This window comes from Paraphaeosphaeria sporulosa, assembly GCF_001642045.1.
Source record: "Paraphaeosphaeria sporulosa strain AP3s5-JAC2a unplaced genomic scaffold CC84scaffold_2, whole genome shotgun sequence".
Classification (NCBI taxonomy): domain Eukaryota; kingdom Fungi; phylum Ascomycota; class Dothideomycetes; order Pleosporales; family Didymosphaeriaceae; genus Paraphaeosphaeria; species Paraphaeosphaeria sporulosa.
This window is the reverse complement of record NW_017253361.1, coordinates 4,314,456-4,337,982: the sequence shown is the minus strand read 5'-3', so window position 1 is coordinate 4,337,982 and position 23,527 is coordinate 4,314,456. Positions and strand designations below refer to the sequence as shown.

Here is a 23,527-nt window from a genome sequence, read left to right as displayed (position 1 = left end):
CGCCAACAAAGAGGCGCGCCTTCCGATCAGCATGCGGCTGAGAGCGCCCTTTCAACGACTATCGTCGCCGTAGCCAGTTCATTGTTCTCCTTCCACATCTCTTCCGCGACGCCTGCGCCCGGTCCGAACACGAGCTGTGCCCGTGACATAGCCAGAAACCGACGTCGCTGCGCTTAGCTGAAAGAGGCTATGGATTTGAGTTCCTGGTGCGCATCATGCACTGCTGACTGGGTCGGAGTCGGGACCTTGCGATCCCTGTGTTCGGTAGCTCTTCATCTCTTTGGTTGAATCCACCCGCTCGGGTCCGGGGTATAGGTTGTGGAGTGAATATCGGCACACTATCTCGTGCTCTAGATTGCACAGCATATGGTGCGCCGCGTGGGTCTTTGCGCCGCACACAAGGCTAAGAGCGTGAAGAAGCTCGTGCTTCACATAAGCAAGGGGAATCCATTCAATATGGTGAGTTACTTTACGTGATTGCGTGGGCGTCTCACTCTTCAGCTGTGGGCGCGCTGACTGCAGCTGCCGTGCACCTGAGCATTGATATACAGTCTGCCACACAGCTTGTTCTGCGCCCGGCAGACGACACTGTGCTTTCTAAAATACAACACTACGCGTCGATGATCAATGATCCTAACCAAGTACGTGCATAGTCACACCCAGACGCCGTTCCCACAGGCAGCAAAGCAGCCTTCAATCCGTACCGGATAGCATGGTTCTAGCCAACCTGGTTCTGAGAAGCTCTTGCAGCCAGTTAGGCCATCCGCGAACTAGAGTAGCCCGGTGTGCACTAGAAGGTAGGTATATCTGTCCCCCTGCGCACCCCAATACTTGCCCGGCTATTGCGTCTGCTACTTCGGCAGGTTCCAACAAGTCCACTCCCTTCAGTTTAGCGGCATATGGGTCAGCCAAAGGAGTCCGGACGAAGTTGGGATGCACTGAAGTGAAAAGAATGTTCGGGGCCTCGTGCTTCTGTCTGACCTCCTGTATAAGCCCTGTGAACCTGTGAGTGATGGGTTTAAGGAAGAGGAAGTAGGTGTATGACCTTCGTGCAAGCACAACACAGCAGCTTTGGTCGCGCAATAGTCTACCATCCCCCCAACGCTCCAGTATGACGCCATGCTGGCCACTGTTACGATATGGCCTTTGTTTTTCTTGATCATATCCGGAAGGAACGCTTGGATAGTATACCAGTTACTGAGCAAGTTGACGTCGAAAATCTTCCGCAAATACTCAGGTGAGGTCTTGAGGATCGTATGAGGGTGGGTGATGCCAGCATTATTCACGAGAATTGAAGGTGATCCCATCGTAGCTCTGACTTTCTCGGCAGTACTGGCGACAGCTCCAGGGTCCGCGATATCGCAGGCGAAGAAACTGATGCCGGCGTAGCCTTGCAGGGCCGGCGGCAGCTGCTGGATATCCAGAATCGCAACCTTGACGCCTTTGAGGAGTAGTCGCTTCACGGTCAGCATTCCAATGCCGCTGCACCCCCCGGTCACGACGGCGACTTCTTCGTTCCATTTCCATCTCTTCTTCTCGCTGTTCGTCCTATAAGCATTGAGCGCGAGTTGGTTCAGCTTTGTGTTGACAGTCCTGACCACCCCTAGGGCGAGCAACCATCGAAGTAGTTTCGTCACACGAGCGCGTGTGTCCGGGTTGCGCAGTGCAGAGACAGAGTTGATGAGACGGTCACGCACACTTGCAGGTCCTTTGGTCAGAACCCAGAGGAGAGCTCCGGTAACAACAGGATTCAGCGCGACATGTGAGACGGACAGCGACGCGAGGTTCGATAGCCCCTGACGAGCAGACATAGTGGAGCAATCCGTGCCAGGCCGACTTGCGTAGCAAGCTCATCGCAATCAGGAGTAGCGGCGGTCCTCGTGTTTATATGCATGCGCGGCGCGGATCCGAGATAGGCCAAGAGGGGCAACGAGGTCCAAGGTGAGGGGGTGCAGACCCCTGGCCTTGTTGCTGTGCCTCGGCAGTTGTAGCCGTAACATCGTGTCAAACAGTACGAGCATGCGCTTGTCATTGTGGTCTACAAGGAGTCTGATATGGATGTGAGCATAATCCGTAAGATGGCAATGGGTCGACCGGGGTGCAGGAGTGGCCCTTCCCCACAAATCTATAGAGAGCGGGTGAGGAACTAACCGAGGAGGGGCTAGCCCGCAGATTACCTGGGGAAACCACCACGACGGAGAGTTGACAGAGAACGCTCTTCAGCAACGTCCATCTCAGCATGGATCAAGTTTCCCCCGGTCTATCTGAGCCGCTAGGCATAAGAGCTGTTGAAATTGCCGTGCAAATATTCTTATGACTACCCAGGCTTGGTACTAAGCTAGCGCATATAGATGCCGGCCACCTTGGCAGAACGCGACACCTGCACAAAACACGCGATATCCTATACAAGCAGCTATCAGCGATTATAACGCAGGTGTTTATCCTAGTCTACGCGCTGTTGCAAAGGCTTACCACATCCCTCGATCTACCCCACAAGGCCGACTTGGTGGCGCGTCAAACAGCGCACTCAGCCATCAGCACCAGCAGCGATTGACTCCTGCGCAGGAGGACTTTCTAGTAGACTGGATCCTCGATGAAGACGCACGTGCCTGCCCTCCCTCACACGTTCGCGTCCGAGAAATGGCCAATCGAATCCTACGCATGAATGGCGATACTCGGCCTATCGGCAAGCTCTGGGTATCCCACTTTATCAAGCGCCAGCCACGAATCGCCTCTATTATTGGTAGAAAGCGAGATGCTTAGAGAGCTGATACAGCTATTCCAGAGCAGGTACGCGCCTTTCTAGAGCTCTTTGAGAGGACTAGAGTGCGTCTAAATATACGCGTTGAGGATACCTGGAATATGGATGAGACAGGGCTTGCTTTAGGGGTATGTGCCAACTCTAGAGTACTCTAGTAGGCAGAAAAAGAAGGCTTATAATCGATCACCAGAAAATCGCGAGTGGGTCTCTATGATTGAGAGCGTATCAGCAGTAGGCCAGAAACTACGCTGCGCAGTCATCTTCAAAGGACAGAGCCTACAAAGTACCTGGTTCCCAGCCTTAGTTCCTGGCTGGCTCTATACAACCTCTAAGAATGGATGGACCTCAAATGAGATAGGTCTTGAGTGGCTACAGCGGATATTCATCCCTGAGACAGGTGCACGTTGATTCTCGATAGTTCTGGAACCAGGATCGGTTGGCATCGGAGGTATCGAGCTATACCGTGTACATTCAGGGGTTGGTAGATGAAAAGCAACACATATTCCAAATTCTCTACACCAGCTTAGCACCGAATATCCATTCCAAAAGCTCCAATACTCCTTCTCTCAGTGTACGTGACAAGTTGACTGCGAGCCCAGCGCGGGTATCTACAAATGAAACGATTCATTCCCCCAATCCCAAGATCCATCCTTCAAAACGGCCGTGCCAGCACAAAGTCCCCTCAAAAGGTACAATCACATTCAATATATACAGCAAATCAAATCAGAACATACATGACGTCGTTAACGGGTCTCTTTCGCTCAGGCAGGCAGCTCAGCGAGATGCTTATCGCGGTCGTCGCGCAGATTGCGCGGTAGCGTGGGTGAGTCCTGCATGTGTGCGGGCAGCTCGGCGGGCGGCGGGTGCAGGTATTCGGCAGAGCGCGGGGGCTGGTAGGCTTGGTATTGCGAGTCGCGGGCGTTGCTTGCGTGCGGGTTGTACACGGTGGAGGGGAGATAGGAGAGGCTAGGTAGAGTCTGCGCTTGCGGGTCTGGCTGGCCCGGGCTTGGTTGCTGACCGACGCTAAATTGAGGACCGGAAGTGTGGTTACAGTCTTGCGAATGTGAATGCGAATGACCGGGTTTCCACTGCGAGGGCGCGAGCGAACCGCGCTGGTCTTGGTATGGGTTGTATGATTCGGCCTGCGACTGCGTCTGGGATCGTTGGCGCTGCATCTGATAGTGAAACTGTGGAGATTTCTGAGGGAACTCGCTCTGGCTGGTCAACGTGCTGGCCTGGGACAGTCCTGGGGAGCTCCTCGCGCTTCCATCCGAATATACACTTTCTCGGGGCTGAGGTAGCGGCTTATCGTCATAGTTGTAGCTTTTCCGCTCTTCCCCATATCCTGGCGGAGGGGCAATGAATATGCTCCCGTGGCCCATGCGCTCGCCTGGTGCTAGGTTCTTCAGCGCATTTAGTCGCTCGTTGGCCTGTCGGCTCTCTAGCACATGCGCCTTTTCAACCAGACGGTCGACCATTGTGGAATGGCTCTCCTTGAACGTCTTCTTCACAAAACCCATCATCATGATGTTACACTTCATGCGCACGTCCTCACGGATGTAGAGCCCTTCGCGCGGCGCACCGATGCCCATCTCGGCGGGAGCCTTCGGCTCGCCTGGTAGTGAACCGCCGACCGTCCATTTCGCGCGGATATCAAGGCCAAGCGGCGCGTAAACGTGTGTCTGTAGGCCATCGGGGAGGTCGTGGAAGCAGGCGTGGTAGGAGACGGAGGACGAAGCGAGACCACCGGGAAGGTAGTTAACTTTGTCTGTGTCTCGGTCAGTATGCACATCCGGATGCAGAAAACGCCAACCAAGGGAAAGAGAGGAAGCTGCAATGTACCTTTGATCGTGTACCACGTGGCATGGTGCTCCTCTGCGGGCGCATAGCTTGGGGCCTTGCACTTGAAGCGCTCGATGACGAGCGGGTTCAGCTCGATCATCTCGGTGTGGGCGTGGTACATGTCGAGCACGCTCTGTCTTGTGAGTCCCGCGGGCAGCGGGGTACAAGTCGTGAAGACGGACGTCCTGGACATGTTGTGAGCTGCGTGTAGACAGACGATAGCTCGGTGCAGCGCAGTTGCCGGTTGTAGCGCGTTTCAACCACGAGCGCGCGCTGAGCAAGGCGATGGCAATGGATGTGGAGGGCAAAAGGTAGGGGACGCTGGCAAAAGAGCAGAGGAAGCGCGGGCTGGCGGCCGTTTCAAAGATATGGTGTGCTCGTGGAGGCTCACGCGGTCGCGGTCGTGCTCCGCCGATAGTCCCGCAGCCCGCTTTGCGCTGCCCCAGTCCCAGGCCCCGGCACCGAGACCATCAACCTAAACCGTCTGGACCCTCTTCGCGTGCGTGTGCCCGATTGGGCAGTTTTGATCTCGAGATAAGCTGTTACAAATGTCTGCATAGCCCAAAGTGCTGACCTGAGGCCCAGCCCAGGCGGAAAGCCTTCATTCCGTGCGGCGCCAGCAACGAGTGAGCCACCACCACGCACGAATGAGCAAAGTGGCGCCTCTTACCTAACCCAAGCTATTTTCGGACCATCGTCTGGGGAAGGAGCTAGCCGACACTGGCATTGCGGTTCCGCCCTTCACATTCGCTTTTGCCCATGGCAGTGGCCAGATGCACGCTGTTCACGCAAGAGAAGGCACCTACGTAAAGATTTCCTGTCTCTCAGCTGCCTGGCGCGAGTGTCCCCTCCTACAAGCAGAAGGATTACCCGCTGCAACAGTAGCGGACGTCGCTTGCGCGCATCATCAGGCACCTCGAGTCTCTCCACAGTTTCATCGCCCCAGGCCGCGTCAGGCACCGCACACCATCACATAGGCATCGCATTGGCACGTAACAGAACGCAGCTCGTCGCCTGAAATCGAGCCATTACGATTCATTGGCCCTATGATATTTGGAAAGTAGTAAACAACATTCAAGTGTACGCTGCCCTGAAAAAGAATGTAACAAGAAACGCCCAATTAAGCACCGTCCCTAGCCAAGCCCATCCACCTGTAGAAGCGCGCCGTTCGTGATCCCAAAGCTGTGAATTCCCTCGCGTGGCCATCATTGAGCGCCAGTCTCGACGGCCAGCCGCACTTTCCCTTTGCACCCCATCATGACATCCGCTCTCGAACCCTTCCTCTAAACACCCTGGTGCATCTCAACCTTTGGCTCCTTCAGCATCGGCGCAATCGTCTCTCTCTTGAATACCATCACCGCGCTCAACACCACGCTCCCCATCCATACCAGCCAGTTCACCGCGCTCAGCGCCGTCCCCGCCTTGGCGACATCGCACACAGCGCCAAAGCAGATGCGATCCCTAAGGAACAGTGCCAGCGCAATGAATCCGCCGAACCAGTACAGCATGGTCAGAATCTCGAGGGCGAGCAGGCCAAACTTGCCGGGCGAGGAGGCGGCGAGGGAGGAGAACTTCATGGGGACGACGACGAGAGCTGCCAGCGCGAGGAGCGACCACACCGGGCTGAAGACCATGAAGTTTACTTCGACGGGCGACATGGCGCGCCAGTGGGAGGACCACCAGGAGGCGACTGAGAGATGTTAGGGGCGAATGTGCAGGGGGAGGGGGAAGACGGACCGTAGGCCATGAGGCCGAGGACGACGACAGACAGGAGCGCCTGGAGGGCTCGCGCGCCGAGGATGATTTTGCCAAAGTTGACCATGGTGACTTGTTCTCTTTCTTATTCCAGAATGATTGTGGTCGTGGTCGTAGTAGTGCAGTTTGCCCAGTGACGTGCAGCGTCTCCGTAAAATCCCAATCTCTTCAATAACCCGTCTGTAAAGAGCGAACGCGAACTCAATCAACAAGCCCACAAAGAGTCTTCCTTCAAAGGAGCGTTGAAAAAATGTACAGTGTCAACGAAACGTTCTTTCCCAAGGCCAGCAACGACGCACCCCCTCCATATTAAGCCGCTCCAAGTCCATGCGCCCAGAGCACGCTGCTACGTCCCATTTTCCCCAAAATAGCCGCCACATCAAGAAATCCACGCGTGCACCGACGGGAAAAGTCAAGTCTTCCATGCGGTGGAGAGTTCGCAGGGAGTGTAACTGGTCTAGCACACGTTCGCGTTTCAACCTCAGACGTGCGACAGGGTTGCGCTTTAGCGGCCAAGCAATGCTCATTGGTCGGCGGCTTGTATCTGCGGCGAGCCTGTTGCAGGGCTGGTACTGCAATCTGTAACAGAGGGCAGACGCAACGCATGTTTTTGCACGCTGGTCGACCACTCTACGACTAAGTGGCGCAAAATGAAGCGAGTGGGAGCAGGAGTGGTCGCCTATCGATAGATCGCCGTCGAGTCGTGCACAACCACAGGAGGCGGGGATCCGAGAATCAATATATTCATGGTTCATTAGGAGGTCGCACCAAAACAGTGCTCGGAAATTTGATTTGCTACAAAAATTGCCATGCTCGCTTTTCGTATCTTACACATGCAAGCAATCCCAGAGATCGCGGTGGATACAGGATGCTGGTATGCCTAAAGTCCACCTCTTAACTTTGAATGCATACCCTGAATCCCTGGATTCAATACTGATCGTGGAACCCGGGTCTCTTCAATAACAGGGTCAGCGCGCGTCAACATCCAGCGAGCATTCCAGCACCTCAAGACCCCGAAGCGCCGGCCATATATCACCAAGAACCGAGCCAGATCAACGTCCGCCAGGTTTATGCACAAATGTCACCACGTTGAGAACCGAAGAAAAAGAAAAAGGAGAAAGAAAGTGTGCTCGGACGACGGTATTCCACACCGTCGAAGCCATGATCCGCATACCCTCATCTATTCGCTGTTATCCCGACGCGCCGTTCCAGACCCAGAAAGTCAAGGCTCCAAGGAAATGCAGCCCGAACGTGGGAGATAATGTACATTGGATCCAAAGCGTCGAGTGGCTGTGCTAGGTCGGATTCGAACATGGCGACGTGGGGACGTCGCATTCTCAGCGTCGCCCCATGCCTGAGAACGCAGAGCTCGAGCAGGAGACCGTAGCGCTTATGAACGAGACACATAAGAGCCTACGTGGGAGCTAGGATAACTGGGTCGAGGAACAAGATCACCCACACGCTTGACCAGACCGGCGATGCGACGGAGTGAGGCGTCGCCAGGAGAGCTCTCGTTTAGGCGCATGTAGGCGTGTGTAAGACGCTCCTTGATAACCTCCATAATCTTGGGGACAACGTCATGAACTTCAGGATCCTGCGAGCATGGTTAGCGCTGGAAAAGGATGCAGAGCAACGTTGCTTACGTTAGGATCGATGTTTCTGAGCACAGTATCAAGCCAAGCAAGCCGCTCCACAAGATTCTCCTGGAGGGAAGTTGTGACCACGGCACCGGTCGAGAGAATCAGAAGCGGCGAGATCTGGCCAAGGTAGCCCGGGTTGCACTTGATGAATACATTGTCGAACAGCTCATTAGAGTTGGGGGATTGCACCCATTGCATCGTGGCCTGCTCGTACTTCTGCGCGCTAAGAAGATCGAAGATGTCCTGGGCTTCAATCTCCTCCGCAGTCCTCTGCTTTGCAGCCGGGGGAGCAGCCGGGGCCACTTGTGTGACTTGCGACATGCCCTTAATGTGCTGCTGCAGAGTATTGACTTGGTTCTGAAGCTCAGCTTGAGATGCCGCCATTGCCTGGATGGTTTGAAGACAGGTTTGCACAGTCTCTGTCAATTGGTGAATCTTGTTCAAATCATTCTGGTGCTGGATCTGCGCATGCCGAACCTGCTCATTGAGCTTATTCTCGACAGCATTGGTGACGTTCGCGAGAGCAGGGGTGATTACGGCACCGACACCTGCTGTGATTGTCTGCTCGAGGCTAATTGCAACCTTCTTCGAGATCTGATCGGAAAGCGACTGGAAAATCTGCGGGCTCTTCAAGGTGCGTGAAACCGCCTCGGGAACCTCTTTGGAGAGCTGCGGACCAAGATGGGCTTTGACTGTGTTGCCTAGGTTCTTCTCGAGGGTGGAGTTGGTCTGTGTCAACAAGCTGGGCAACAAAACCTCGCGCATGTTTTGATCGACCATCTTACGGATCTGCCCTTCCACATTCTCTGAAAGCGTACTAGATACCAAACGGAGCACAGCTTCCTGGTTCGCACTGTTCTGAGCTTTGGCGGCGCGCCTCTCATCATCGAGGCGCTTAGACACTGAATCGGTGTATTGCGACAAACTCTTGCTGATCTCTGCCTGAACAGCTTCTCCGAGCTTCTTTGAGTCAAATGTAGCGGCAGGCGACTGCTGCGGCAGTTGACCAACAAGCTTCTTGGCCCACTCAGGAATCTCAGTATCAGAAGCCTTCGAGGAGCTGGGCTCAGTAGACTCGGGCGCAGCTGGCGACTTTGTCGACGGGGTGCTCTGGGCAGCTTGAGCATACGAAGGAGGTGGCGGCACCCGGGAAGAGGTAGACACCTGCGAGGCCGACTCGACCGTTGCGCGCTTCTTCTTTTTCTTCTCTGATTTCTCGCTGCCGTTGATGATGGCAGCCCGAGCAGCGTCCTGCTTGCTCTCCACCTTGGCCAAGGTAGATGCGCGCATAGCAGCCTCGGGGGTCATGGATTGGCGGGAGGCAGCGCTGCTTTCCTTCTTAAGGGTCTCGCGAGCAGACCGATCGGACACAGACTTCGGACCTGGCGTGTCACCGCTAGTCACAGAGTCATCCACAGGAGGTGCTGCTGGCTTCAAAGGAGCTATGCTGATCACACCCTCATCTTGGGCCTCTTTGGGATGCATAGGCTCGCCTTCCTTCTTCCAGCCCAAGTCGCTTCGTCGGATACGCAACGTGCACACACCCTTGGAGTGCATCACATAAAGTTCGAACAAAGCAGTGTTGTCCGGATCGTCGACGTCAGTCGGTCCAGCAGGCTCGTTAAGCATGTGGAGGCTACGGATCTGGCCCTTCGAGGAGAATGAATATTCCGTAATGCTGGTCATGATGGCCGTTGCGTTGACCGGAGGAAGTTGCTGGCCCCTGTCACTGCTCTTATTCACGATGCGTGAAATGTACGTGGCTTGATTCATGACCGGCAGGTTGTAGCGCGGGCAAGACACGTGAACGAAGAAGATGGAGTTGCGCGTCGGGTGGGCAACAGCCATGATGCCGGTCTTGGGGTGGAAGCCGACGCTGCAAATAGCATCGGACTCTTTCTCGTGGGGCAGGTTGATCTCTTGAACAGCCTTGCCCAGACCCAAATCCCACAGCTGGAAGGCGTGATTTTGCTTCATACCAACCATAACGTATCGCAGAGCAATCCCCTTGTTAAAAGGCTTGTCCTTGTCGAAGAAGAACACAGAGGTTGGCCATGACTTGGCATTTGCTGACGTGGTATGGAATTCAAGCATAGTTTCGGAGACCTCGACTGATTTCTCATGTTCTGGTGTAGCGACCACGGGGTCAATGAGTGGCCGAATATCCCAGAAGCGCATGCGTCCGGCCTTGTCCAAGGAAACGATAACAGTGTCATCTTCGCTGAACGTGAAATCCTTCCCGGCCTTACCAGTGAGAATCTTAAGCGAGCGCTCCTTGTAGTACTTCTCGGTGTGAACGATGCGCGAGTTGCTACGCAGGAAACCATCGGCGACACGAGGCCAAATAATATGGATAGCCTTGCCGCGGCCGATGGCGAAGAATTCGGGGTGGCGCGATGATGGCTTCGCCCGGGTCTTCAACTGTCCACCAGATGTGTTATCATCTTGGGAAGGCGAGGGTGGGAGGACAAGGCCGGTCTTGTCTAGTTCGTCGAAGTCGCTGTCGCGCACAGGGTTGACTGAAGCCCAGAAAACAGTGCCATTGACTCCTATGCCAAGAACACTCTCAACAGACTGCTGAGACGAGTCCTCGCCCCCGACACAAAGGGCGACATTGAAAAGACGCTCCTGGTGGTGTTCGAAGACCTGGCGATAGTCACCGTTCTCCTGGCGGATGATCCGGAAGCCGCCCTTCTTGACGATGGCATATACGATGAAATTCTTGCTTGCTGTTACAAGAGAGCGGTCGATCTGGTCGAACTCCTTCTTGAGCCTAGCGACATCCATAACGAGATCTGGCGAAAAGAGAATACGCGGCTTCTGCAAATCTTGAACGGTGATGGAGGCGAACGCGCGCATAGGGAAGCGATAGACTATTACCGTCTGATCTTCTTCCTTTGATGGACTGTCCTCGGCACTCTCCCAGCTGTCGGCAACATCACCCTGGGCAATGTCGTTCGCAACTTGCTTCAGCGACGCGGCAATCGGCTTCGAGACCTCCTTCTCTAGTGCCTTGAAATTAGCTTCATCATCCAGCTCTTTCTTGATCTCCGAAGCAGTTTCAATAATAGCCTCTTCGATCTCCTCGACTTCCTCAGCCGGCATGCGGGCAAGCTCCTTCGCAGCCTGGGCCTCAAGTGTCTCCTCAATCTCCTTGCCAATTTGCTCACCCAACTCACTGACAGCCTCGGCGACGGTTTCGTGGGGAGCATTGGCTGGTGACAACTTCCGGTGCTTGTGTTGCGATTGAGGTCGTTCCTCGCCACTACTGGCAGATGCAGATCCATCCAAGCCATGCTTGTGCTTCAGTATCTCCATCTTGGGGGCGGGCGCAGGAGCCTTTAGGGCTTCGGGAACTGGAGTCCTGTTTCGGGGACTGGCAGCTTCCAATTGTTCGAAAGGGTTGCGATAGGTGAAGCGCGGAGCGTCGTTAGAGCGAGTGGGTTCCGGCTCAAATTGGGACTGGCCCGGTCCCTCGGATCCGAAAACCCTCATCGGAGAAGCAGCAGACGAAGCCGCGGTCGGATCCGTAGGGAGGTTCTCAAGGGCTGTCTCAAGAGTTGCAGCGGCGGCAGCCAAGTCTCGAGCCACGTCGTTGACAGCCGTTTCTGGCTGCGGTGCGACAGGCGGGGGAGAGAAAGCTGCAGCTGAAGCTCGTGAGGAGTGAGTATCGCTCTGAGCAGGCTTCGGGTTCAATAAGCGCATCAGCAGGTCCTGTTGCTGGTGCTGGCTCGATGCAGACGCCGGCTCTGGTCGAGCAGCGAGTGACGCGGCGCTGGCAGGCGCCTGCGGCGATTTGCCGCCCGTGAAGCCCGCTACCAGATCAGAGGCTGAGACAGCACGGCCGTGAGCGGGCGGCGTATCCAACGACTGCATGTTCTGCGATGGGCGCCTCGGTTGCGCAACGCTGGGCTGCGAATTAAAGCGCAGCAGGTTCAGCAGCTGCGTCGACTGTTGTTGCGGTGTCTGCTGCGACACGCCAGCCTGTTCAGGACCTGGCGTGTTCGCGGCGGAGGAATTGGGCGACATAATCGCGGATTGGTGATGCGGCTGCGGTCCGCCAGGCGATGGCGAAAAGATAGGTGACGATACGGAGGGTTGTTGATAACCGTGCGGCGGGTGTTGCGGAGGAGCACTGTTGCCAGCTGAGCCCTGGCCGTGGAGCAGGGCAAGCAAATCTTGCAGATCTGCCATGGTGAAGGAGAAAAAGAAAGAACTGGGTGATGTTAGAAAGGTGAAGGTGAGAGGCGTTTGTAGGTGAGAGAGAGCTGTGTTGGCGATGACGCTGCGATGCGAGCCCAAAATTCGCGTGCGGCAGCCCCAGCCCAGCCTCTGTAATTGCGTGTCACTTACCAGCTACACCGAGCGCTACTCTATGGATAGAAGCCAACGAACAGGCTGATTGTAGAGCAGAGACGCTGGACGCTCGCCTGCGAATGAATTGACAACGAGGAAGACCTGCGGAGTTGGCGCGTCTTCAACAGCGGACCGTCTTAGCTGGATGCGGGAAGGTGTGACGAAGCTCAGCCCGCGAGGCAGTTGCGCCACGTGACTCAATCCCGCCCATGGCTCGTTTGCTTGGACGTGGGATAACGACATGATGTCTTGACTCCACGACGATCTACTTAATGTATATGAGAGTTTTTCTTATAGCGTGCAATTTATCACCCATGGCGGTGAAAAGTGATGTTACCCTATCATCCTCCCCTTGTCGGAGCAGGCAACCCTTGAAATCAACAGAGAATGTTTCTCGTAGCTTTCATGCCAATGGAAGCACGCATTCTTGTTCTAAGCGAGAAATTTCCTTACCATCAAACCCTACGCCAATCAATACAACCTTAAAGCCTCCCTCTAAGCTCTCGACGAAAGCATTGGGAAGCACATGCTCCAGCGCATATGCTCTACCCAGATCTACGCCGTCTATCTGCATTGCAAAGTAGGAGAAAGGCCCAGTGACTTTACTATATGGTATCTCGGATCTCGCAAGTGCGGATTTCTCATCGTCGCCCAGAGTGTTCGTATATGTCCAAAGCAGTCGCCAATGTTCAGTGTCGTCTTGCCCTCGCTTTTCAATTTGCGCATTCCCAATCGAGTACTTTTGTCCCAGATCTGGATGAGAATGCGGCACAATGCTGATCTTGTAGATATTGAGGAAGGAGTCTCCCGGCTTCCGGAAACCGCGTGAGCGGACTCGTACACCCAGCTCTTGGAGTCTAACATTCTCATAGGAAATCTGATCAGGCTTAACAGTACATTCCAGCGTTATGAGCTTCTGAAGATCAGAGCCTCTAATCGGAACGAACTTGATACCGCTGGAGAACTTCAGGTAAACACTCGAGCATCCCAGTGAATCGCAACTTATATAGAGTCGCAACGAACCGTCTGCTGGCATATTGAGCTTGAAAAGTGGCAAATCGCGCTCGAAGATTTGGTCTTTGCTTGCTAGATCGGAGTTGTGACTCGCACCACGTACAGATAACAGTGGTTCGACATTTTCTGAAAGGTGGCTGAATCTCCCAATCTTGACTACGGCATCGATAAGAGTCTGACCATTATATGCACGTGCGGGTGCCAAATTTGGCAGTAAAGACTGTGATCCCAGCTGTGAATGCATGTTCTTGCCGTCGTATAACCGCTGGGCTTCCCTCTCATCGTGTATTGCAAATGCTCTACTAAAGTCAGTGTAGAAGAATCTCTCCGAGCCTGCAGGATACTGTGTAGCAGATCTTGTGATGGCCTCGTCCATATTGGTTGGATGGCAGAAGCTGGCTTCGCCTCTGCAAGAGCATGTTGCTCCATCCCAGAGAGCTTTACCTTCCCACATAGCACGCTCAGCCTCCCTGCCATGACCTGGGAAGTGTTCGAAAGACCATGCCGGGCCAAAGACACCTGCAGAAAGCCCCATTTCGGCGAGTTTGCTGACTGCGATTCCTGTATTAGTCCCTCCGCCTTTGAGTTCTGGGTACGTCGTCCGGGGAAGCCCAAAGTCCACCGTATTTTGCGCCCACACATCAACGCCAAAGTACACCTTGTCAATTGGCAGACTGTGCTTCGATGCGACATCTTTCGATGCTGAAGCATTGGCTTCTGTCCAGCAGTAATTGGTGAGCACAGCGCCACAAGTGGCCGCGAAAATGATGTTCTTGTCATTCAACCCATTCTGATAAGATATCCTGTTGTCTTTGGTGAGGGCATCGTACCTAGAAGAGCGTTCGATCAGAAAAGGAAGATGTCTTGACATGTAGATGTACGAACCATATCAGCTCTTTATTGACGCCGATCAATTCTTTGAGTTGGCGGAGAAACGGATCCAGCTCTAGATTATTCTGAGGAAACGGTTTTTCAATATTGATCAACCAGCCATCAAAGCTAAGTACATGTTGTCAGCCATAAACCAACGATGCGTCCAACGCGACTCACCCGTAATGACTTGCGATATCAGAGAGTCGCTTCGCCAGTGGAAAGTCTTTCCTTTCTTGCCCGTTCTCCATTCTTGTGGTAGAGCGCAATAGGCTCTCTGTGTCTCTAGTCTGCATTTCAATGAGGAGAGTTCCAAACGCCTTGACGCCATTCCTATGCAACGTGTTGATCCACGATGGTGGGGGTACGCAGACAAGTTTGTGCGAAAAGTAAATGAACGACTCTACATATTGGAGGTATTGACAACAATAGGCTTCCTCATCGAGACCGATTGCAGTTGCAGACTCGTAATCATGGTAATTCCCTGAGTAGTCATGACAGATTAGAACGTTTGCGTTCTGTACTCCACTTTCACCGACAGGAGGCGGACGGGCTAGTAGTGGTGTATTGGCCTTCTGAATTGGATCCGAGTCAGCTTCAGTCCAGGCAACTAGTTGATCGAAAGTGTCAAAGTACGTGAAGCCCTTGAGCTGATCGAGTCGACGCTGCTTCTCGCGTTCTTCGGGTGTGGGGCCTGTGTCTGGAGTAGGAAAAAAGTGACGGTATCCATCCCGAATAGGCCTGAGAATGTCTTTCCAGCCGGCTAAATAGGCCATGTCAAGCTCTCTGGAGCGCGCGACGCTCTTGAGACGTGGACAGAACAAGCGACAACGATCACCCGCAACGTGCGTGAACCATCCCCGCGGAAGTCACGCCTCAGGTCGAGCAGGGCTTCCGTAGCATTTGGGAATTATTAACACCCCAAGGAATGGCTGCAAGACAAGAAGTGAGATCAAGTTCGTTCTACTATTTGGTACTGCTGACATTTGCGTCTCTGCGTGGTACAGATAGTATGCGGCAGTGACGTTGGGGTCGCGGCTACGGACAGGGGTCTTTCTTGGCGCTGCAAGGATCCCGCTCGCCTTACGCGCAGCGTCCTCCGAGCTCCAAACGTGTCATTTCATTTCGAGTCTTCTACGTCCTCTCACTACCACATTGCTCTACAGGCACCCCCGCATTGTGCACGAAACTGAGCGAAAGGATCGCGCGCCACCATGATGAATCTGTTCAGGTTACTAGGTGCGTTCTGCTGCTCGAACAAGCCGCAATGGCTCCTCGTGGCATGGAAATCGCATGGGGGAATTGGAAGCGCATACTGACTGTGGCATTACAGGGGATCTTTCCCATCTCCTGTCCATTTTGATATTGCTCCAGAAGATGAAGTCGTCGAGCGTACGCCCATGAACCCCCGCCGATCCCGAGAACGGAGCCTAACAACAACAGAGCGCGTCCGGCATCTCGTTCAAATCACAGTTCCTGTACCTCATCGTATACATTACCCGATACGTCGACCTTCTTTGGACCTTCTACGAGCCCAAGTCGCTCTACAACACCATCTTCAAAATCATCTTCATCAGCACGGCCTCGTACACCGTCTACCTCATGCTCAACGATTACAAACCCACCCACGACCCGAATCTCGACACCTTCAAGGTGCAATACCTCATCGGGGCCAGCGCGATTTTGGCGATTCTGTTCCCGTACAAGTACAACTTTACAGAGGTAGGTGTAAGAACTGTCAGGAAGGTATGGGCTGAAATTGACTGTGGCACAGATCCTCTGGGCTTTCTCCATTTGGCTCGAATCTGTCGCTATCCTCCCGCAGCTCTTTATGCTCCAAAGGACAGGCGAGGCGGAAACCATCACCACCCACTACCTGTTCGCTCTCGGTGCTTACCGTGCCTTGTATATCCCTAACTGGATCTACCGGTACTTCTTCGAGGTCCCGCGCTTCTGGGACCCCATCGCCGTTATTGCAGGCATTGTCCAGACTATCCTCTACTCTGACTTCTTCTGGATCTACTACACAAAGTGCGTCTTTACCGAAGTGGGGAGGTATGATTGCTAATGCGAGATCAGGGTCATTCAAGGCAAGAAGTTCAACCTGCCGGTGTAGGCGACCGGAGTCTCCCCAGCATTTCTTGTGAATTCGAGCGACGGGAACGAGGCAGGCGGGACCGCCATGATACGTGGTGCCTGGCGGGAGCTACCCGCATTCATATACTACAATTACTCTCGTGCTGTATGATCGGGCTATGCGGTCAGTTTCGAATAGCGCCCCATGTATTACGAGTTCCATTATCCGGCTACGGAAGGTGCAGGCGTTCTGGCGCACGGCAAACGCAAAAGAGTCTATGTTGAGGGTAGGGTAGATTGTCGGGCGTTTGTGAGGACACTGCGTCCTCGAATGGGTGGATATACCATGGCCTGCAGTTGTATTTCTATTCAATGACATCCACGGATGTGTAAGCTTGTGGCACTCTAGACTCTTTTTGCATCTAATGCTCCGTCCGATGCTAATCGAGCTTATCCTGCCTGAAGTTCTCCAATTCTACTCGACGACGTGCAAAGAACGGTCGTCCGGTAGGAAGATACTATTTCAATCATCTCGATGCCTGCTAACACATTCTTCATACCATTCGATCGGGTGTAGACCTCACGGAAGGGGCACCTGGAGGAAGTGGAGTGACTTCCCAGACGAGGTCGACAAGCTCCACTTATGAATGACCATGATAGACAAGTACCTGCTCAGTAGAAACCACAATTACGTTGAACCCTAATTCTGGTATTACTATCAAACATACAGGCTCATCTCGACACATCGTCTCGACAATCTCATCCGTATCCGCACCCGCATTCAAAGGAGCTGGAAAGAACGCTGGCAGCATCTCCTCGCTACTATACCCTTGCAGCAGGTCCCGTCCCGTTCGAAGGGTCATGATGGACATGTAGTAGACCTGAACCTCAGCGTATGCCGCGTCGAGCTTCTTGTTCACCCTCTCGAGGGTCTCGGTGAGCTCGTTAAGACATGTCAAGCCGAGAGTGTACGCGTTCGCAAGTTGGTCATCGAGGTCGTTCACGCTGGCCTTCAGGTCGGCAATGTCGCGTACATGTTTCTCGCCGCGGGCGCGGAAGCGGGCAAGTGTGGCCTGGTATCAGTAGATCGTGCTCACGATGGTGAAGGTCTTGGGATGGGAGAGGAAACCTGTGGCGTGGAGTATCGTCGACTCGACCGCAAGCGCCCCGTCTCGGGCTCGGGCCCAGGCGGGAATGGCGAGTGAAGTTGATAGTGGATGATTGGAGTACAATTTCCATAGTGTAGATCAGACGCATGCCATCTTCCACCATGTTAACAACCAAAGACACCGTCAAGGACTACACCAAATATCGCTCCACGGTGACCCGCTTTGATTGCGCCACCGCACCATCCCCACGCCTGCCACCCAGGTCTGCGACATCTGCACTGCCGCCCTCAACGCCAAGATCCCAGAGCTCGAGCAGCTGGACCCGAGCGCGGAGGGGGAGCCGTTCTGCCACAAGACCGACGCGGAGCTCTGCTCGCGTATGGACGAGCTATAGTGTATGACCGAGGACGTCCAAGACGAGTTCCGCATTCCGCCAGAGGTTGCCGCACGTGCTAACCTCCCGGTTAATGACACTTTGGTGGAGTACTTCCGAGGTATGTGCGAGGTCTCGTGTCAAGTGAAAGGGCTGACTGACTTTGGCGATAGCGTATATCCTCGAGCTCGGCAAGAAAACGACGAGTAACTGCGACTTCGTGGGGTGCGATGTGTTTTGCGGCCGGTTTGGGAAACTTAGCATGAATGTGAGCCACGTATTTGAGCGAATTGCCTGACTCGGGCAATCTTAAGGTACTAGGGCTATGTGCGGCATCTGGACTTATGGAATGGGCTACCAATAGGTCTACATTGGTAAGTGGTAGCCCTCTCGACTGTTGTACAATAGGCTTCAACTGATATTAGTAGGTCCTCTTAGTTTTGACAGCTCATCCCACTTGGACGAGAACATAGGCCAATGTCTTCTCGGAATCCACTGAACAGGCCTTAAGCGCAAAGATACTCATCTCTCCTATCAGGCGCCTCGAGATCTGTCGTGATGGGCCCCGCATATTCACCTTGCCCTCTGCAGTTCTCAACAGAAGCTTTCAGTCAGTGATACTTATCCCAGCCAATAGGCGTAAATACATGGGGAAGGCTTTCCCATTTCTTAGTCGTATCTGGGATCTCGGAGCACTTGTAGCTCTTCGCGTGGCCCATCTCTTGCGCTTCCTTGCCCGCGCCTCCGCATACAGCGGTACCATTGAGGGCACTTCGTATATTAAGCAACGGCATTGTTTTAGCCTCGTTTCGTATCTCTTTACATCATGGTCGTATTGCGACATTTGCTGCCCGTTAGATTGTGCCAGCTGACTTTTGTTAAATCTGGGCCACTTCTGGGTAATTTGGATGGGATTGTGCCGTTGCCACAGAGCGTCTCACAGCTATGGGAAGTTACATCCGTTATGATCTGTCTGCAGTAGGCCTTTGCTGGGACATTTGAGCTTGTCAGTTTCGCTGGAGATTAGGAGTTTCCAAATATGATTTTCCTAGATTTGGTCCCTCAGGTTAGTAGTGGCGGGGCTACTTGTGCCGTTGGTTGTTTCACATAGTACGAAGTTGATGGCAGGCAATAAGCTGAGGAAGATAGCGTAAAAATACATTGTTCTATCGATCAGTAACAAGCCGAAGCTGTCGCCTAGTTGGTTTGGGTGCCGATGGGCTACGTACAAGTTTGAGAGCTTGCAGACCAGGTCTTGACCTACACCGAAAGGAGAACGACGCATGTCGTACATTCGAACCTTGCACCACCGCAGGTAGATGTAAGCAAGATACTGCTATATTAGTGAACAAAGTCGTTACTCGAATTATCGCGTGCTGTGGCACCTCAAACCGCTCTGATCCATAAGCTGCCATTGTCCAATGAACCCCCTGGACAACATAGACACTAGCTGCGCCTTTGTAATGTAGCCTTCCGCTCTGTTCGAATAGTTTGCCTTGAGTGCTTACCAATAGCATTACACTCGCTGTAGCAATATAATGATTGCGAATTTGCTTTTACGATGGTGGGGAGCAGCACACCGCACACTCTGACTTCCACCAGTCAAACAATCACCGACTAGAACCTCCGCGTGTTTCCGACTCAGAGGCCCGCATATCGCGCTTCTCCACGCCCGTTGCACCCGCGCCACTTTGCTCGCAACAATCACCTCGCATGCGGCGCAGGACCCTGCATCAGTTCGTGCCGACATTCAGACCCTGCATCTGAACAGAACGCCGTGGAATGTTGGTGACTGTTAGACTTTACAATTTGCGGGGTGGGAGGGTATGCTGTTGGCGTGGGTCGCAGTTGTGCCTAGGTGGTGTTGAGGGTGGCTCGCGCTTGCAGTTGATCCCCATGCGGTTAGGCTATGGCAGTGTGTTCGTTCATGTGGGGGTTATCGCGCTTAGAGGTGAGAAACATGTCACGGAGAATATGGAAAATTGAGGAAATTGCAGCATGGCCTAGATTGCAAATGTATGTACAGGCCTGTGAAGATGCTAAACAAATACCGAAAGCGCCTACACTGTTGTAATGCTATGCTGAAAGACTAATCTGGAAACGCCTCTGCTATGCTAATTTTCAATAGAAAAACAATAAACTCGTGGCCACCTGAAGCGTGCCACCAATCTTCTTCTGGGAGGTCGGCCACTTTTCTGAGGCGCAGGCGCATCTCGGGGTTCATCCTTGAGGCTTGCGCAGTCCCTGCATCCCGTAGCCCCGGTCAATGCACACCACGCGCTGCATTCGGCAATCAGCCTCGCGTATCGCCGCGTAGTCCAACGTTGGCTCCCACACTCGCCCAACTTCTGCGTTTCCGCTGCAGGGTCTTGTAGGTGCTAGTATTGATCTTGCAGTATGCGCAGCTGGTTTCCGTGGAAGGAAATCCTGCTTGCCCGGGCTGCGCGGCCTAGATGCGCCACCTTGAGAGAGATGCGGTGAGCGGACTTCGTGTCGGCGTCCACGGACTGGTCGTCGTCGGAATCATATTCTGCGTCGGAGTGGGATGAGTGTAGCGGCTCTTCCCAGTCGTCCTCGGACAGGTTCGAGCGTACGGAGGGGCACCGCTTGAAGCATCCCAGTGTCGGCGTCGCTTGAGGTGTGGGCGGAAGGCTGATTACTGTTTTGGCCAGAACGGGGAACGGATCGGTGGTCTCATCGTTCGGTGGAGAGGGATGGAGAAGTGTGCTGTTCTTGCGAGATGGAGCATCAGGCCGGCGAGGCGCAGATGTCGGAATTGGCGCGGAAGTGGCGGGTGCTGGAAGCGAAAATGTGAAAGGGAAACCAAGTTCTTCAGGGCCATCAGCTGCAGGACCGACTTGGGGAGATGAAGGATGAAGCAACGTCGAACTCTGTCGCTTCGGTGCATCCGGGTGCGAGGGAGGTGTGGCTGGTGGTGTAAGGTCTTGGAATGAAGAGACAGAGGCGCGCGGGAGAGGCTCGAATGGTTCCTGTAATGGCGAGGATGGATGCAATAGAGTCGATCCCTTCCGCGGAGGAGATGGAATGCGTATGATCGGAGCCAAAGTGTTGTTGAACTTCTTCGCGTCACTGTGAGGCACCTGGCGAGTGGAAATAATTGATGAACGACGTAAGGGAGGAATCGAGGAATCAGATGAACTCTCGCTGAGATCACGCTTGAGGTTCGGCCGCCAGTTAGACTTTTGGCCGGAGGACCGAGGAATGTTTGACGAACGTTGTCTTGAGATATCCCTCCATCTTTGTGTCAACACCGCTGATTGTCGCGGCGACAGCGAAAGATCGTCGTCGTCAGCCTCGTCTTCCGCCTCGGGTATCAAGTCGCTTTGGTAGCCGGAGTCGTATTGTTCGTTCAGGTCCTCCTTAACCTGGCTCAGCATCGAGAAGCCACTACCACTGCCGCGCGCAGCCAAGCCTCCTCTTCGAGCAAAGAATCTGGGTCCGCCGCAGTTGTGACACATCTTTCTAGTTATGATAGGGCGACCGTGTTGCCGAATGTGAGAGCATGGCTTGTGACCAAAAACTGAGCGCGGTGCATTTGCACAATGTTGCCATATAGCGATGGTGTGGTCGCATGGTGTGTGGTCGATCGGTATAATGATACACATGGTGGTCGTTTCGTAGCAAGGATAGTAAGGTATCTTCAAGAAGTGTAGCTACGTGGACTTGTGTCGTGTAGTATTATATGGGCCGGGATGCAGGTCGCTGACGATCGAAAGCGGAAAGGCCACGACACCGCGAGGCTGTGTAAGGCCGTAATCGTAGGCCGTCCTTGTGGAGAAAGTGCGAGGCTAGGACGAGGACTACGACTAGAAATACCAAACGAACCACCGCGGTAGTGTCGCTAAGGCTAGACTCGTAGATGCACGCGTCAAACGAAGGCCGAAGAGTATGGAGTAAATCGAAAGTTGATGTACCTTGTTAGCTGCAGGGTCAGCAGCGCAGGGGAGGTTATATCATTTAAAGGTGATCGTCCTGCAAGGAACTCTTATTTCCCGGCCTCGTAAACCGCCTGTTGAACAAATGTGCTCTGGGGATGGCGTTGGCGTTGGGGTGGTCATAGCGTCGGAGTATGTAGACCATCGGGAGTAGCCCGGTGACTAACTGAACGACCGGATTCCGTGGACATGCACGTCCGCTCCTACACCGTCATCTTACCCATTCTACCCCAATGAACTCTCGCAAGGCTCGGTGAGCTGCATTGATCAACCTTGGCTTATTCTGGATTTGTCGCTGAGCCATCGCTAAAGGATGCGAGTGATGTAGAGAGGTGTCAGGTTGTCGAGACGTGCTTCTAGAAGACTTCCATTTCCTCCGTGACTCGCTTACCAAACCAATCAACGAGTTCGTCTCCCCCCGCCTCGTTCCTCGACGCGAAGAAATCCGTCATGCGCATATCGCCATTTCCGTCGTCGTCCACAGGCCAGTCTACCTTGACGTCCGCGTTCTTGCCCTCTAGGAGTTCTTTGGCTGTGCCCCACGAAAATCGGCACTCGTTGCCCCAACCGAACACGGGATCCATGTTCTGCTTCAGCCACGTGGTGGTGCGGACATCAGACGGGTAGCCCGATCCCCATGCGACTACGCCTTCACCATTTGACTTGTCTTTGACGGCAGCGTTGTCCGCGGCAACCTGATAAGGCTCATAGCACGCATCGAGCGCTGCATCCCGGGTAACTTTGGCGCACACCGAAGCGGCGCTCACAACGGGATACAAACTGTCGGCCTTTTTGGCCACTGTGATGCGCACTGTGGGCCATATCATCTCGAGCTTCTTTTGGTACACTTCTGGCCTGCCAATGGTGTCGATGTATATCTCCTTGACATTGACTCCCATGGCCATGACCTCTTTGATCAGATCTATTGTTGCGTCCATGGCTTGAGCGTTCAGATTGTACTGCGAGGGCGCCAGCATGTTGGCGGAGATGTCACGAGCGGACATCAAGCGGGTTGCCCAGCCACATGCCGCATGAAGGTCTGTTTCCCTCGTGCAAAGTTTCCGCATCAAGTTAGAGCGAACTTCCGGAGTCAGGACTTTGGAGTCGTCGAAATGGTGTGTTTCAGCTAAAAGACTCTGCTGTAGCTCAAGAGGCAGGTAGAGGAGTGCGTAGACCATCGGACCTGCGGCTATAAGCAACGGATAGAGCGAAAGAACAAGCTACATACCCAGCACTGGTCCACGGCCAGCTTCATCGACACCCAGAACCACCTCTCTTGTCATGTCATCTGCGATTTGCGATGGGATGGGCGAAAAATGGGAGTAGGATTTGCCAGCCAGCACGTCAGGCCTGTAGACGGAGGGCGCACTGAACACGTTTGACACCGGAGTTTCGAGCTCAATCTCCTGAGTGTCCATCTGGAGTTCCTCGTGCGAGTCAGTCATCTCTGCCGGCCTGAAGGAATTTGTAGCTGGGATTGTGGCGATGTGTCGAAAAAAACTCGAAAACGCTGATAGTGCTAATGGCGTCCTTCGTACGGTGCTGCTGGCTTGGAGACGCGACGCGTCGTGGACCCGGTGGACCGTCTCCGGTGCCATTAAGCCAACCAGAGACTAGCGTGAGACTTTCGCGTATAGTGCAGCTCTAGCACGAAGCGAACGCCGTGTAGCAGACGCTCATCCTGCTGTCTTCGACGCTTTTCACAGCTGCTAAATGCAGCATGTTGGCTTGGCTCATGCCGTGCAACGAGCACCGGGCCCTGATTTCAATACTTG

The 23,527-nt window shown here is 53.9% G+C and overlaps 9 protein-coding genes across 9 annotated transcripts; 1 reads left to right on the top strand and 8 right to left on the bottom strand.

Annotated features, from left to right (window-relative positions):
* Nucleotides 1-500: 500 nt before the first annotated feature.
* CC84DRAFT_1194137 (NAD(P)-binding protein) lies at nucleotides 501-2,183 on the bottom strand. Its single transcript, XM_018181338.1, has 2 exons — nucleotides 1,046-2,183; nucleotides 501-995 (listed from the first exon to the last, which is right to left on the bottom strand). The coding sequence occupies exons 1-2, from the start codon at nucleotides 1,809-1,811 to the stop codon at nucleotides 694-696; spliced, it is 1,068 nt and encodes a 355-aa protein (XP_018041203.1). The 5' UTR covers nucleotides 1,812-2,183; the 3' UTR covers nucleotides 501-693.
* Nucleotides 2,184-3,163: 980 nt separating this feature from the next.
* CC84DRAFT_1113457 (uncharacterized protein) lies at nucleotides 3,164-5,177 on the bottom strand. The gene is made up of 2 exons (XM_018175356.1): nucleotides 4,604-5,177; nucleotides 3,164-4,529 (listed from the first exon to the last, which is right to left on the bottom strand). The coding sequence occupies exons 1-2, from the start codon at nucleotides 4,794-4,796 to the stop codon at nucleotides 3,523-3,525; spliced, it is 1,200 nt and encodes a 399-aa protein (XP_018041202.1). The 5' UTR covers nucleotides 4,797-5,177; the 3' UTR covers nucleotides 3,164-3,522.
* A 458-nt stretch (nucleotides 5,178-5,635) lies between these two features.
* CC84DRAFT_1161677 (uncharacterized protein) lies at nucleotides 5,636-6,714 on the bottom strand. The gene is made up of 2 exons (XM_018177803.1): nucleotides 6,341-6,714; nucleotides 5,636-6,293 (listed from the first exon to the last, which is right to left on the bottom strand). The coding sequence occupies exons 1-2, from the start codon at nucleotides 6,423-6,425 to the stop codon at nucleotides 5,887-5,889; spliced, it is 492 nt and encodes a 163-aa protein (XP_018041201.1). The 5' UTR covers nucleotides 6,426-6,714; the 3' UTR covers nucleotides 5,636-5,886.
* A 1,034-nt stretch (nucleotides 6,715-7,748) lies between these two features.
* Nucleotides 7,749-12,192, bottom strand: CC84DRAFT_1184747 (uncharacterized protein; the record flags this gene model as incomplete). The annotated part of the gene is made up of 2 exons (XM_018180771.1): nucleotides 7,749-7,952; nucleotides 8,002-12,192. The coding sequence occupies 2 exons, from the start codon at nucleotides 12,190-12,192 to the stop codon at nucleotides 7,749-7,751; spliced, it is 4,395 nt and encodes a 1,464-aa protein (XP_018041200.1).
* Nucleotides 12,193-12,704: 512 nt separating this feature from the next.
* On the bottom strand, nucleotides 12,705-15,227 carry CC84DRAFT_1139689 (uncharacterized protein). The gene is made up of 3 exons (XM_018176249.1): nucleotides 14,419-15,227; nucleotides 14,254-14,367; nucleotides 12,705-14,198 (listed from the first exon to the last, which is right to left on the bottom strand). Exons 1-3 carry the CDS (start codon nucleotides 15,012-15,014, stop codon nucleotides 12,758-12,760), a joined length of 2,151 nt encoding a protein of 716 aa, XP_018041199.1. The 5' UTR covers nucleotides 15,015-15,227; the 3' UTR covers nucleotides 12,705-12,757.
* Nucleotides 15,228-15,355: 128 nt separating this feature from the next.
* On the top strand, nucleotides 15,356-16,399 carry CC84DRAFT_496119 (ER lumen protein retaining receptor 2). Its single transcript, XM_018186526.1, has 5 exons — nucleotides 15,356-15,477; nucleotides 15,572-15,630; nucleotides 15,682-15,960; nucleotides 16,013-16,269; nucleotides 16,318-16,399. Exons 1-5 carry the CDS (start codon nucleotides 15,453-15,455, stop codon nucleotides 16,352-16,354), a joined length of 657 nt encoding a protein of 218 aa, XP_018041198.1. The 5' UTR covers nucleotides 15,356-15,452; the 3' UTR covers nucleotides 16,355-16,399.
* A 556-nt stretch (nucleotides 16,400-16,955) lies between these two features.
* On the bottom strand, nucleotides 16,956-18,590 carry CC84DRAFT_1256582 (uncharacterized protein; the record flags this gene model as incomplete). Its single annotated transcript, XM_018184637.1, has 2 exons — nucleotides 16,956-17,387; nucleotides 18,444-18,590. 2 exons carry the CDS (start codon nucleotides 18,588-18,590, stop codon nucleotides 16,956-16,958), a joined length of 579 nt encoding a protein of 192 aa, XP_018041197.1.
* Nucleotides 18,591-20,963: 2,373 nt separating this feature from the next.
* On the bottom strand, nucleotides 20,964-21,422 carry CC84DRAFT_1069019 (uncharacterized protein; the record flags this gene model as incomplete). The annotated part of the gene is made up of 1 exon (XM_018173656.1): nucleotides 20,964-21,422. A coding segment is annotated over one exon (459 nt), but the record flags the coding sequence as incomplete, so codon positions are not given.
* Nucleotides 21,423-22,108: 686 nt separating this feature from the next.
* On the bottom strand, nucleotides 22,109-23,170 carry CC84DRAFT_1082641 (ribonuclease H-like protein; the record flags this gene model as incomplete). Its single annotated transcript, XM_018173990.1, has 2 exons — nucleotides 22,109-22,935; nucleotides 22,981-23,170. 2 exons carry the CDS (start codon nucleotides 23,168-23,170, stop codon nucleotides 22,109-22,111), a joined length of 1,017 nt encoding a protein of 338 aa, XP_018041195.1.
* Nucleotides 23,171-23,527: the final 357 nt, after the last annotated feature.